The 14,209-nt window shown below is 38.0% G+C and overlaps 1 protein-coding gene across 3 annotated transcripts in view; it reads right to left on the bottom strand.

Annotated features, from left to right (window-relative positions):
• The window catches only part of PIK3R1 (phosphoinositide-3-kinase regulatory subunit 1), a 58,802-nt gene that overhangs the window by 11,619 nt on the left and 32,974 nt on the right, over window positions 1–14,209 (bottom strand). Inside the window, exons 4-7 of one of the 3 annotated variants that reach the window (XM_082783758.1) lie at window positions 13,441–13,515; window positions 10,427–10,558; window positions 9,334–9,535; window positions 9,130–9,209 (exon numbers count right to left, since the gene is read on the bottom strand). In XM_082783758.1, the coding sequence (XP_082639884.1) occupies window positions 9,130–9,209; window positions 9,334–9,535; window positions 10,427–10,558; window positions 13,441–13,515 (489 nt within the window). Of the gene's footprint in view, window positions 1–808; window positions 1,606–2,994; window positions 3,871–9,129; window positions 9,210–9,333; window positions 9,536–10,426; window positions 10,559–13,440; window positions 13,516–14,209 lie in introns of those variants that run through there. The other 2 variants (XM_082783760.1, XM_082783759.1) reach the window with 2 other exon arrangements.

Raw genomic sequence — 14,209 nt, 5'->3', positions numbered from 1 at the left:
CATCTGTGACCCAAATATCCTTTGTGTTAATCTTAGTATTCTACAGAATAAATTGTCTTCCAAATGCCAGGACTGATTAAAAACCACATCCCCTTTTCTCAATGTCAAAGCTGCATACGTATGCCAGTGGGTGCCAGAGGAAGATACTGCAGCACTCCTGACTTACTAGAAAGGGGGACTACATTGGGATCAGGATTAAAAATCAACCCAGCTCTTTAGTTCTCTAGTAAGTACAACATTCCTTATGAACATCCCTATACGTATATAATGACCAGCTACAAAATACAATGTTTTTAAAGCTGCAATGAATATAAAGAGAGCATAACATTTTTATACACTATGAAAAAAAATATTATGTGCTATCAGGTATGCAGTTAATATTGTTAGATTTTAAAATCTGTTTTTCCCAAAGCAATTCAAACCATTGAATTGTAACCACTGATTCAGGAAACATAAGTGTTATTACAGCACCTCTTTTTAGCTACAGTGTGGAAGACAGCAAAATAGCAAAATAAAAGAAACGATATTTTTAAATGATATAATAGTAGAGATAGAACTACATATGACAGAAAAAAAAATCAAAACAGAAACAGGTTGATTCAGTAAAAAAAAAAACATTTAAGTAAGCAGACAGGTATTTCTACAGGTTATGATTCTAATTGCTATAACCATGCACAAAAACACAATTTAATTCTAATTTGTATCAATGACAAAGTAAATAAATCCTACATATCCATTAAGTATTTTTCATCAGATATCGTAAAGACCAAGAGGAATTAAGTCTTCCGTAATAAAACTGCAGTTTTACCTGGTGGATCCATTTCTATGTAAAACATCAAGTCTGTGCCACAATTTATATCTGTCTTAGGATATTCTATATCCAGTTCTTCCATATTCCAAACAGTATTGTACATTTGTATGAGTTTCACTGAGTAAGCTCAGATACAAGAAAAGAGTCAGGCTCTCTTTGTAATGGTGTCTTGGAATTCATTTTAAAACCTATAAGGGGCTGCACTGTAACCTATTACATCATAATCCTCAGCCAATCATGTCAAAATAATGTCACCAGACCACTCCTGTTTCATCATTTTGTTCTACATTAATCTTAGAACAATTTCAGTTTCAGAAAGAGTCTGCATTTAGCAGAATAGCAATATAAACCCGGTTTTACAAGCAAAAAGCCGGAGCAGGCTCTCCTTGTGCACCCTTATTTCCATTTCATTTTCCTGACTTTGCAGCATGGTACAGTCCAATCCTGGCAGGATGACAAAAGGCTGATATGCTGCAGCACGTAGCTCTTACACACACGCACACACAACACATGCATGCTCACACACAGTGCAGCTCCCTTTGCAGAGAGGTAGGTCACTTCTCAGATTCATTCTCCTACTCAGATGCCTGTAGTTTACCACTGAAAAAGCTTTAAAAGGCTTGTGGGCATGTTAAAGATGCAAAAGAGAAAAAGAGAATAGCCATTATATACCCATTACACACATACATACTTAGGCTACATACATTACATAAATTACAATGCATACATTATTTATCCACAGAATGAAATATGGATTAGGTTTTTAAACGGTACAGAGTTCTATATTTTAATATGCACACAGATCTGATATACCTAATGTTATTATATAAATTGTGCTTACTGCAGAGATGCCAGCCCCGTTTCATTCTGTAATAAAATACAATTCCAATTGATCTGGATTAACTCATTTTGAAATCTAAAAATCAAATATTGTAGTCTTACATTCGCCAGACTTTTCTGCACCATGCAAGAAAGTCAAAACTGAGCAAGATCTTGAAAAATGATTTTGCTGAACATAAAAAGCCAGTCTGTCAGGACACGAGATTCAGTCTGCCTTTTCACACTGTTTCTCTACCCTGCTCTCATCAAGATATTTATCAAGTTAATTGTTTTAAAAAATAAGAGTCCTTCTCAGTGTCTTCTTCTGAACTTGACTTTATGCCACCAGCATACTTGTACTATTCGGAATCTGTCTCTCTAAGCCCCCCCATTACTGGCTGCACCGCTCTCAGACCTCTTGGAAGAAGCATGCACAGAACAGACTATTGATTCCAGAGCAGAATGCTATGTAAAGCAATCTAAATGCTTTATACTTGCTATAATCTAAGGGGGCAGAAAACCAGATACCAAAAATAACCACAACAAAGAGTAACTGTAGCAACTATCTGTGCCTACATCAGGAGGAATCCTGGTGCAGCTGAAGTGTGCTCTATCTCACAAACACCCATTAAAAAATTAACACAGTTTATACCCGTCCCAAATATTTCACATGTATCTACCCTCCCACTGTGCTACTCACCAGCTCACCCCATTAGACGAGCACTAACATATAACAACATGTCTGGAGAACCAACGGTTAACAAAAAAATACATGCTAGTTTGCTCTCTGTATTAACAAGCTGAAATTCATTTTGAAATAGACTCCTGTCCCTGTTTAGGTAGACATGCTCCAAAGATTCCTTCCATTTCCAAAATGAAACAGGATACTTGAACTCATCCCAGACACAAGTCCAAACACTGAGCTTGGAGGTTTAGCCCACCTGCTACCTAAACAGTTGAGTTGCCAAGGTAATTATTTAAATTAGGTTATAAAGATTTCCTACCGAGACTATATTGCTGCATTTAGGTCTAATGTGGGATCGGTAAGATTTTCTTTATTCTGTTGAATAAGGTCTTTCAGGAGAAATTACTTCTCCCGGGTTTCAGTGGTGGCTGAGTTCTGGGCTGCCCGTGCTCGTATAACCAGGTTAGTGCTCGGCGCGGACTAGCCTAGCTTGCGGGCAGGAAAAGACAGGCGGCAGATAGGCATTTCCCCACTCCCTGAGTAATCTGCAGGCACTTGACCTTCACTCACCTATTTTAAGACCGTGAAACCTCTACCTGGTAATGGGTTATAGTGAAATACCTCCACAAGGTGACAAACAAAACAGAAAGAAATTCAAGAGAAATTCAAAATCACTTACTTTGTACATTATGCATCGCAAACGGTCGCCCTTGTTATACAGCCTGAAAACATAATCCAATAACCTGAAAAATTAATTGGCTTCCTCTTATAAAAATCTTTAAGAAACAAAAAAAACCAACCAACCAAACAAACAAACAAGCAAAAAAAAACCACAAAACTTCTTTTACTAGGAAGCTTTGCTGAAACAACTAAGCAAAAGATAATTCTGAAGAAGACTGTTTTCCAACCAATGTTCCACAAAAATCTCTAAAAAGCTGCAATGTGCAATGAGAAAACCCCAGCCTTCTCTCTCTTCTTAACTGCTGACAGCTCTGTGCTGTGCAGAACGTATCCACTTACTCTGTTTCATCATTAAAAAGTGAACCTGACTTTAGTACTGTAACAAAAAAAAAAAATCACCACCCTCGGTAGCTTGCACGTCTCTCAGAGATAAAGATCTCAGTTTCATGATTAACTTGGGCAGGTTCAAATATTTGCTGAGCCAGGGATTTCAAGTGGGGGAGGGGGAGCCAGATTCACAGTAAAAGTTGTCATCAGCCAACAAGTGGCCAATGCAAGGCTAACTTTCTCATTTTAGCTAAGTAAATGAGAAGACCATTGTAAGCGGCCTTAAAATAGTCTGTGTAACTGGCTGGTGAATACAGTTTTAAAGTCAAGAAAAGCACCAAGAACAGCTAAATGCAGGAAGTGGCTAGCTTTCTGCAGAAAAAAAAAAAAAAAAAAAAAAAAAAAAAGATTCAAAATCTTCCTTGAAAAGAGCTGCATCTCTCAGATCAGCCATGTGCAAGCAAAATAGCCTGCCTGCAAACACAGCATCACCTCCTACACTGGATCACAAATACATGTGTTGCTTGAAGACCCCCTAGAACAAGGCTGTGAAGCGTTTTACCCATATCCTGAAACCTGAAAATAGTAGCGAAAGCACCTGTCCTTATTCATAGTGTTTGCCAGTACGTCAGGTTTGTTCATTTCCCACAGGCCGGTGGGAAAAGTAACTGTCCAGGGAGGGAGCAGCCTGGGTAAAATATGCCTTAGATCTTAGATCCTTGCCTTAGATCTGACTTGCTAAAGGAATGGACCAGCAAAAGACTGCTCCCCTTTACCTACAGAAGTTAATTTCTTTGCCAGCTATAGTTTTACAAGGAAATAAATCCAAAGTGAAAGGACAAGCAGACCATGAGACCACAGATTCAGAGAAAGAAGTGAAGGGGATTAATATTTTCTTCCCACTTGTTGGTAACAGTGAGCACTGCGGTCCTTGAGCTTAGCTCATGCTCTTTATGGCAGTCAAACAGCACTGAAGTTTCACCCCCAAACTCTCCACCTAGCAAAATCCCCACATGCTACAAAATACCACACCTACCGAAAGCCACTTGTAGTTCACAATGAAATCACAAATATCTTCAGTACAATTTTGATGTTTTGCCGTTGATGGATTAGCTTCACCTAATATAAATCCCTCACTTTCCTAGTCTTAGCCTGTGCCTACCTGAACAATTGTCAAGTCTATATGCAATTTAAAGTAGCACACTCATAAAAGAATAGCCTACTTCAAATGCAGGCAGTAACCTGTGTTTCTGAACTCATGACAGCACACAGCAAGAGAAGAGGTAAAATCCAACTTCTGACAGTAACTGATACACCTCCTATTTACTGTTAAAAGCTACAGATGGGCTCAATAACTTTTTTTTTTTTTTTTTTTTTTTATAGGACTGCAGCACAGATGCATATTCTCAAAGAACATAAGACATTCCAAAGCCGGGGTCACTTAATTACTTATCATTTCAAAACACACAGTTACACAGGCTGAGACGAAAGATAAGACTTTGTTCCTAAGTCCATTTGCTTTTTGATCCTAGTGCCTTGTGCAAAAATGAGTGCCTAATCATCCTGCAGAAAGAATCATGTGTTTTGTCAAAAAAATTAGATCTCGACATCCACGCACCTGCAGTTTCATATAATTGCACCATCTTAACTTTTATTTGCATTTAAATTTCAACAACTTGAAATGTACCCATTGAATGTATAGATTTGCATTTGCAGAAAGGCAGCAGTGTATTACTTTTTACACTCTTAAGCAAAAAAAAAGTTCTTCTATCAGTAAAGAAATTTGTTTCTACAAAACAATGTGTGAAGCAGAAGAACTGATCAGATTCCACAACTCTGTATATACAAATATACATGCAAACATACAAATATACATGCACACAGGTATTAATATATAAACAGTTGTGATAATCCCACACATTTAACCAAATACTTTCAACTTGGTAGTGAGAAATGTAACGTATGCCCCAATGTCAAAGTCTAAAGCAAGAATTCAGAATAGCTAGGGCTGGCAATTACCGATACATTTTGCTGTCCGTTAGACCAAGTATGAAGCCTGACTTTTATTAGCTTAGAAGGGGAGCCCTCTGCCGGGTGAGGAGCCAATGCGCAATAGCCAGTGTGAAATCAGTTCTCCCAGGGATGGACTGCCTTGCACACACTGCAAAACACGCTCTGCACTGCCAACAGCACAGCCAAGCCTGTGGTATGATGCAGAAAAGTCCTGACATGATGAAGAAAGGTTCTGGCAAGGGATAGTATTTGCACATCCTCCTCCACTGAGCCCCGAGATGCTACAGACAGGACTACGGGCTAAGCCGGACCACCACAGGCCAGGGCAGCTTTGAGACAAAATTCCAGGGGAGCAGGACCAGCACTGATACTCCCCTGCTCTGGTTATTGTGCTGCCAAGCTTGCTGATATTTTGTTTAGCTGAAAGCAAAGTGCCAGCTTTTTGGCAGTGCTGCCAGGATCCTCACTCAGTCCCCAGCAAGTGAGCCATTAGGTGGTCTCATTACCTCACCTCTTACCTGTGACACAGCAAGTAGTAAAACCTACTTCATGCTTAAAACCTGCAGTATTTTACAGCAATAAAAGAGGACAGGCAGTCTGGACAAAGCAGCTTGAGGTCAGTAGGCGTGCAGGCCATTACAGGCTCCAAATCACGTGTACCAGACAGCAAGCAGCTCCTAACAGCCACTGCAGATTCCTTAGTGTCCCTCCACCCCAGCAGGACCCTGATCAACCCATGTTCTTCCCAAGAACCTCCAGTAAATCTCCCATAGCGCTACCTGTCTCTGCCAACCAGAGGGTAGCTGGCTGGCTACCTGACCATCCAGGCACTAGCTGGTCAGAATGCCATGCCAGCAACTCTACCATGTCTTCATATACTGCACACAAAAGAATGGCATGTATTTTAACTTTGGTGTTTTCACTTTGCAGAGTGCTTAATGTTATTGTAATTCACAAAAAATAAAAAATAAAAAAAAAAAATACTGAGTTTGTGATGAACACTGTAACAGGGAACAAAAAAAATCAGTCTGGCTTTGTGCAATAGAAAAAAATAAAAGTCAAGTAATGGCCTAACATTAACTCCCGCTTTTGTGCTATGGTGTGCATAGCACCACGTTAGTAGCTATAAGATGTCCAATTTAAGATGCTGGTCCAATCTACATACTTTCTATTGTGTTGAGGCAAGAAGGATAATAAGTGAGTGATGTGATAAGAAAAAGGCCCGCAGCTGTGCAGAAGTCTCTTCCCTATTCAGACATCTCCAGCCTTGCATATAATGTACCTATTCACTGCTTAAGACACCACTAGAACTTCATGCACAATTCATTTTAGACTGAATGTTTTCATGCAGGCCTAAGAATAACAGGAAGAAAAAGAAAAAAGAAAGAGAAAAAAGAAAAAGAAAAAAGAAAAAAGAAAAAAGAAAGGAGGATGCTATCACTTCAGTCTGTGAAAAATAAAAGACACCTGGCTACATCTGTTTACCTGTAATTGCCCAATCCTCATTACACCATTTTCAACAAAATAGTTTCTGTTTAAAACCTCTTAAGTTCTGTATTTCTCAATTTCTATTACAGATCATCATTCTCATAACACTTACATGAAAAAAAAAAATATCCTTCCTAAGCATCTTCAATTATTACAATGTCTCTACATGGAAATTCAAGACACTGCAGTCAATAATCTTGAAGCTGACAATTTTGAAAAATACATCTTATAATCCTCTATAAGAACTATAAAAAACACAACATTTCAGATGATCAGGTCACTGAACAATTAAGGTGCTGAATGCAGTCTTGTGTCCTAATTCTGTAGGCTTATGAAGCATTCTGTAAAGATTCAAGTTTTGGAAAGTATTTGAGCACTTTACAGGTCTAAGAGCAGAGACTAGTTAACCACAAAGTTTGAAAATTTGTAATTTTTTTTCAGCGTATTAATAGATATGCAAATGTTCTACTAAAAAACATTCCATTGCCGGGGATGGACTGTGAAACACACACATAAGGAGATCTATTTTTGTAACAGATCATATGAAAAATCCCAGAAGGACCCTCAAAATAGACAATTGTATTACAAAACATTAATTAATTCAGATGAAATATTAAAAACAAACATTTGTTTTTAATGATTAATGCAGTGTCATGATTTTAATGGTTAATGAAATGTCAAACCCTATAAATCTGATTGATACAGCCACATTTCTTCAAGTACTCTAACGATACTCTCAGGATGACTACACTTCATGTCCTCATTAGTAGCTCTAACATCAACACCTTTCAGTTTTATATTTTCCTCATAGGAAGTGTTTCAGAGCTTTATGCAACTAAGTGATCTCTTAAGTGCAACTTAAGAAACTCTCACTACTGACCCCAACTTTATAATGCCCCACCCAACCACTGCCTCAAGCCATGTAAATTTACATATCCAAAAGTATTTGCAAACACATCATTTCAAAAAATGCTTTTATCAAGCTCTGTAGAATATAGAGGTTTCAAGAATGCATTTTGCTTTTTAAGGCTTATAACACATGGCAAAGATATGCTCATTCTTTAACAATAAGCAGTTATTTGCTGCTTAATAAGGTAAGACAAGTAGTCATTAAAAGTTTGGACTCTGCTGGTTGTTATGAAACATTAGGAAGGGAAATACAGTGTCTCTAGAAATGTCTCCTCAACTGTTTTGAGAAAAATGAAGAAAACCAAGGAACTATAAATTAGCTGAAAAGACATGTACATTAACTGTTAAGGGAAGGTTCCTAACTGAGCTAGGAAGGTTGGAAAAACCTTTCAATCAAAGCAGTAGGAACAGAAGTCTTTGTTTTAACCACTTAAAATTAACCTTTATTAGTTGAGGAAGGGGCTTATACAATGAACCTACCAGACATAGTAGCGATAATGCTTTTTTGTTGTTGTTGCTGTCTTTCTGCTGCTGTGTCCCAGCTCTTCAAAACATAAGCAGGCCTACAAATCCTACTGCCATGAACTTTACCTTGTACTGTTAATAGAGGTGGGAGAGCTATAGCATGCCCAGGGTGCTATTCACTATGGCCCCATCCTTTGCTTAGATATTCTTTGTTAATAAGCTGTAAAAGGAATTACCTCAAGCTAACATACTAAGTCCCCATGCATTAATAATTTCCTTTGCACACAGTAAGCAACTCTGCCTTCCTCCTACCAAATATTTGATTTAAAATCAGGGATTTTTGCATAAGTTAGCAGTGTGTTTTACCGTTTGTCAACTAAATTAGATGCTAACTCATGGAATCAAAACAAGTGCAATCTAATTTTCTTGAATGGGGTTTTAATATTTTCTGCACAGTTTATTGATACTGATTAATAAATCTTTTGAGTCTCTGGATTAAAATAATAAATATATGTAAATAAAGGGGAAAATTTCAGTTTCTTCAGATGATCTCTTTGGGGTACTGTTCAAGAAAATTTGTCTGGGAGTAGAGTGGCAGTTAACTAAAATCTTCAGAATATACACCTCCCACCCCTACCACTGTATGATACACATTCTATTGGTTTACAAAAAATTCCTATTTTTTAATGAAAAAGAAAGGAATACCATGAGGCTGTAGAAAACATGGATACTAAACTGATGTTAATGAAAAAGAGTTTCTTATAAAACAAATGTTGCACATCACTACGGAAAATATAAATAAGTTGGTTCTGTAATTATCTACTCTTGCATTGCTTGATTTGAAAAACAGTAAACACTTACTGTCCCTAAACATAAACTTTAATATTAAAGAAAATAACACCATAAAACTTTTAAAATTAGGAATTTTTACCTGGTACAGGCTGTCTCTCATTCCATTCACTTGTGATTAAAACCTCTAGGATCTTTATGTGGTGTTCAGTATTATCAGAGCTGCAAGAGATGGATTAGACAGTAAGAAACAGGAAAAAGAAGTTTACTTTAGTGTTATTCAAAAGAATCGGAAAAAATACAGTAACGCTAGTAAAAAATAACGTAATGTAAAATAACAACGTACCTTGCTATCTGGAATTTGAAAAGCAGAGGGCTGAAAATTTCAGCTAGAGACCTTGCATTTAGGAGGTTTTTGCTGGAGGCTTGACAAAGTCTGAGGAAATGTTTGAGCAAATATTGGAGTGTGAGCCAATACTGGGGAGGTATATTTGGAGATCTGATGAGTTTCTTCAGCAACTGAGCATATTCCTCTGAGCTCTGGACTTCTGCAAGCAAACAGACAAAAAGCTCTTGATATCAGAACAAGAAAATTTAACAAGTAAAATGTAACTATATATGACTCTTTTGCAAGCATCAATCTTACAGAAAAATAATAAAAATTATGTCCTTTGTGAGTGCTGCAAGACTTGTTTCTTCTTTTGAAAAAAGTGAAATGCTCAGGGAAAAGTAAAGAACAAGTATTTAAAAGTCAAATGGAAACAGATATGCATTTTGGTAAAAACCACAATGTGTTCAGAGTGTACTGGTAGAAGTCTGTCTTGTGTTTAGCGTCACACATGATTGGGTAATTCTGAGATGCACAAGATAAGTCTCACAGGTGCTGTTCTAACTTTGAAGGTTACCAGTAGCAATATCCTGTCCTGGGACATATAACAGAATACCAGGCCCACGAGCTGAAAGCCTGTAAGTTGTGATTGTTTGAAACGACCACTATGGATGATGACTCTTACATGCCTGCATTTGTCACTTCATAATCTGTTAACTCCCAACATACTGCAGAACACCATGACCTCTAATACATTTACTTTGTCAGCACTGATAAAAAGTTAAAAATTAGCTTTCTGCACACAGATAAGTCCTTGATTTTTCCCCCACAGCTTTTCTATAGTCATTCTACCTCCTAAAATGCAGAGAACTGGGCTATCCCTATATTTTGCATTATGTTAACTTAAACGGGTAAGTAAATAATGCATGTCTAGATCTGAACTGAAACAGCTTCCACCAAAAGCAATGAAGGTATCTTTTTTTTTTTTTTGAGATGCTGCCAGGTTGTTCAGAATCTTCCGTGTTCTGTGGGGGACAGCTGGATCACTGGGTGCTCACAATCCTAACAAAAGCTCCTTTGTTTGACATTTGAAATAATTCAGTGTTCATACCTTGAGCTACAGAAATCATGTCACTGTAAACAGCTGCTGGAACGATGGGATTTGGCAGGTCCAGGAGATATCTCTTGAGAGCGTCTGATAAAGTGTGTACATCAAAAGACTCTAAATCCAATGAAGAGGCATCTAAAGGGAAAGAGCAACATACTTTTTAGACATTAGAAATTGGAAGAAATGTACAGGTTTGTGATATGAACTCTTTATACCAAGCCAAAACTGCTAATTAATATCTGGTTTATGGAGAACAATTCAAAAGACATAATGGAAGACACCAATATGCATCTTTGACATGAGGAATATACAGTGCTCAACACTATGTCCAGGCCTTTGGCATCCGATGAACCAAATGACTATCACAGCTTGTGTAGCCTTCTGTCATGTACAGTGCAGGACTGACCTCATAATAATGGTAGTGACTTGCTGGATGTTGGCAATGTTGTGGAACATCAGAATATTTTTAACAGGTCTCTGTTTTACCTGTAAATATTTTGTGTAAGAAGTAAGTATTAATCAAGGCTTTGCTCAAATGCAGGTTCTCTGCTGGCAGCTCCTTCTATTATGACTGGAAGCTTGATTAACAACTTGGGGCCCCATGTCTGTAAATATTTATGTGAGTAAGTGGAAACAAATAGACACGTGCAAAACTTGGTGCTTGGTGCACCATCAGTTGGGATTTATCTTGTAAAACCTGGTATCCTTCCAGCATAGTTATGACTTGAACTGAGGTCTGAGAGTGCCACTAATTCTTAGCACTGAAGCAAGGAATATCAACAGCAAAAATAAAAATAGGAAAACACAGAAATGCTTAGTGTGAGCAAGATTGGCTTTCCTCCTAAAACATGAAAATCTGCTGCAGTAAAGTCCCAAATGTTTGCATGTTTGGTACAAGAATTTAAATATACCAGTGCTGACTGACTTTCCAGAGTAGCCAAATCCCTTGTAAAATAACTCTTGAGCCTATTTGGCCAGATTAAACCAAACTCAGCAGGAAGGTAGAGGACACAGTTACAAAGTGTGTCTACACATACTGTAAAATAAGGCATCCGAGAGAGTAGTGAAACACTTAGTGGTCCTCCTTCCCCTTCTTTTTTTTCCCCAAAGGAAAGCTTGCAGTAGGAGCTCAATCTTTGTCAGACACCAAAGAATCCACTTGAGAAAATTACGATGGAAAAACTTGTAACGTGGCTATGAATTCCACAAATGCAATGAAGCATCAGAGAATGCAACCACAAATTTCTACAAAACAGTTTTCAATAGGTCTGTTGCTCACAGGATGTTTATTTCATAATTCAAGTTAAGTCCTGATTCTCTCAGTGTTGACCCATTCTCTCAAGTACATCCCAAATTATTATAATGAATACACGAGTAAAAATAAACTTGTGGTACTCTGCAACTCTTTGGGTGTGAAGTCATAAACAGATCTTAACTATTCTGTCTGCTGAGCTGGCCAGATGCAAATCAGTTTTGATTTTAGAGCTAAGTAGCACTGTGTTGAAGCTACCAGGCAGTTATCCAAATTAATATGCAGAGCATTTTAACCATAAGCAGAACAGCACATTAATGCTGTTCATGGTTCAGAAAACAAAGCTGACTTGCACACTGATTGATCAAGAGAGCAGGCAGAGGAGATCGGGTCTGCTTGTATCCATGTATCTGGACGCCTACTGCACTGTCTCTGTCCTGGAAGACTCTGATAGTATGTTAAAGAGAACAGAGAAAGAGACTGCTACTGAAGGGTAAAGTCCTGATCTCCCTTCCTAAACCTAATTACATTTTAAAGAATACACGTAAACCACAAGTTTTTGATCTTAGGAGATAGACAAACCTTTCATAAAAGTGCACATTAGTTTCAAGGCTTAACAAGGGATCCAAATAAATTAAGAAATGTACCAATTTTGTTACTGTAAATAATATAATTAGAATAGTAAAAATAAGGTTTAGGCAGCTAGCACCACAAGCAGATCTCCTGTCTCTGCTTTCATGCATGTACTTCTCTCCCTCCACAATCAGTAGAGTACTAGATGCTCTTTTGATGTGAAGGAATGGTCAACTCATAGTATCATCTCTTGTTCATTTTACTAATAGTTGTAATTACTAAAACTGATGAGAGCTAATTTACAGTATGAGTTGCTTGCTTACACTGTTTGCCAATACGGCATGTAGCCAGTTTCCTTTCCTAGCTCTTGTATTTCTGTGCTCTTTCACGCAAGAGGAAGCTCACAACACACGTTGCACCCCAGCTTGCAAAGGCACGGTCAAGCACTCCTGCTACAATAGCTCCTCATCTCTCATAGTGCAACTGACTTTTGTCATGCCAGTATATTCTGGCATGAAAAAAAAATAATACCAAAGAGAAGGAAGTATATTTCAGAGAAGTTGAATGGGTATGTGATGTTAGTGGTGTAACTGCATTTTACTGTCCAAAGCCTGAGAACCCAGGCTACTGCAGCAACATCAGATCAATTCTCGATTTCCCTTCCAGCATCATCTCTGTACCAGGCAAGCAACATTCAGCTATTGCCTCTCACCACACCGAAAAAAAAAAAAAAGCATGCACAGGACTGCATGTAAACAATTGGCCATTTGTTTACAAAATATTAACCTGTAGCCTTACAGGAATAGTGCATCTTTCCCTTGCCTCTTAAAACAAACAAAGAACTCCCCACCCTCACTGTCACCCCCCCCTACTTTTTTTTTTTTTTTTTTTTTTTTCTGAGCAGCTAGACTTTTAGTCCTTGAATAAGCAAGTGGTCAAGAAATTATTAAAATCACTATTATTGAGAAAAGAACCATACAATAAAAAAAAGACAACCCACAAAAGCAAATAAGTACTTTTCATATTAAGTGTAAACTTTACTAATTTATTTATTTTTTAACTGATATTTGCCTGATTAGTATTATATTATCCAGAATCAGATCATACATAAGCTGAGTAGGGGACCAAATAAAATGGTATCAGTGTGACCACAAAATCCATCTAGTGCTTTAAGGAAGAAAGCTGTACTTACCACATTCAAGAATTTGTCTTAATTCTGCTGAGCTGCTTGAGCCTTGTGTTACATACAAAGTTGAGCACTCCAGACCTTCAAAACAAAATCGATGGGATACATGAATATTCCAGTGACTGTTGCCATGAGACAACATACTTCTGTTTTCTTCAAATAAATGCCTACAGTATAAATTAGCAACATTCTCCCACCACCACCCTCCTACTGAATGTGATTGCTTTTCAAGGCTCTAAAACACTTCTTTACACATGCTAACTGCTGGATCTGCAGACAGAGCTGGACGTTGAAGCTCAGAGATCCCAACAGCCCCCCATTCTTGGCATAATGCTCCACAAGATGACCACAGAAGGCCAGGACTAGGAAACAGAGGCACATATCCCAGGGAAGAAAACAGCCTGCAGGAGCAGCATGGGAGCCAGATCTTCTTTTATACTCCACATGAACGTATCTACTCATCGAAACACTAGGTCTTTTAGGTAGATAGAAGTAAGAAGCCCAAGTTATGCCACTGCAGGAATAGGACATGGACATGACAAAAGTTCTGACATTTTCAAGTTAATGTCAAAGACTTAACTGAGACTTAAAAGCATGCTCAACTTTTGCCACCCTATGTGGTTAGCAGTGACAGACAGTATGGAACAGGCAAGTCTTAGGCTGCTGTTGACTATTTGTAGAGCCTGAAACTTCACAGTGTATAAAGAGGTACGTCACTGGTGAGAGAAAATGTCTGTATATGCCCCATAATATGTCTGGCTTACACAAGTAACAA

Source organism: Aythya marila, assembly GCF_965140915.1.
Source record: "Aythya marila genome assembly, chromosome: Z".
NCBI lineage: Eukaryota > Metazoa > Chordata > Aves > Anseriformes > Anatidae > Aythya > Aythya marila.
The sequence above is the reverse complement of the archived record's forward strand: the minus strand, read 5'-3'. Positions and strand labels throughout refer to the sequence as shown.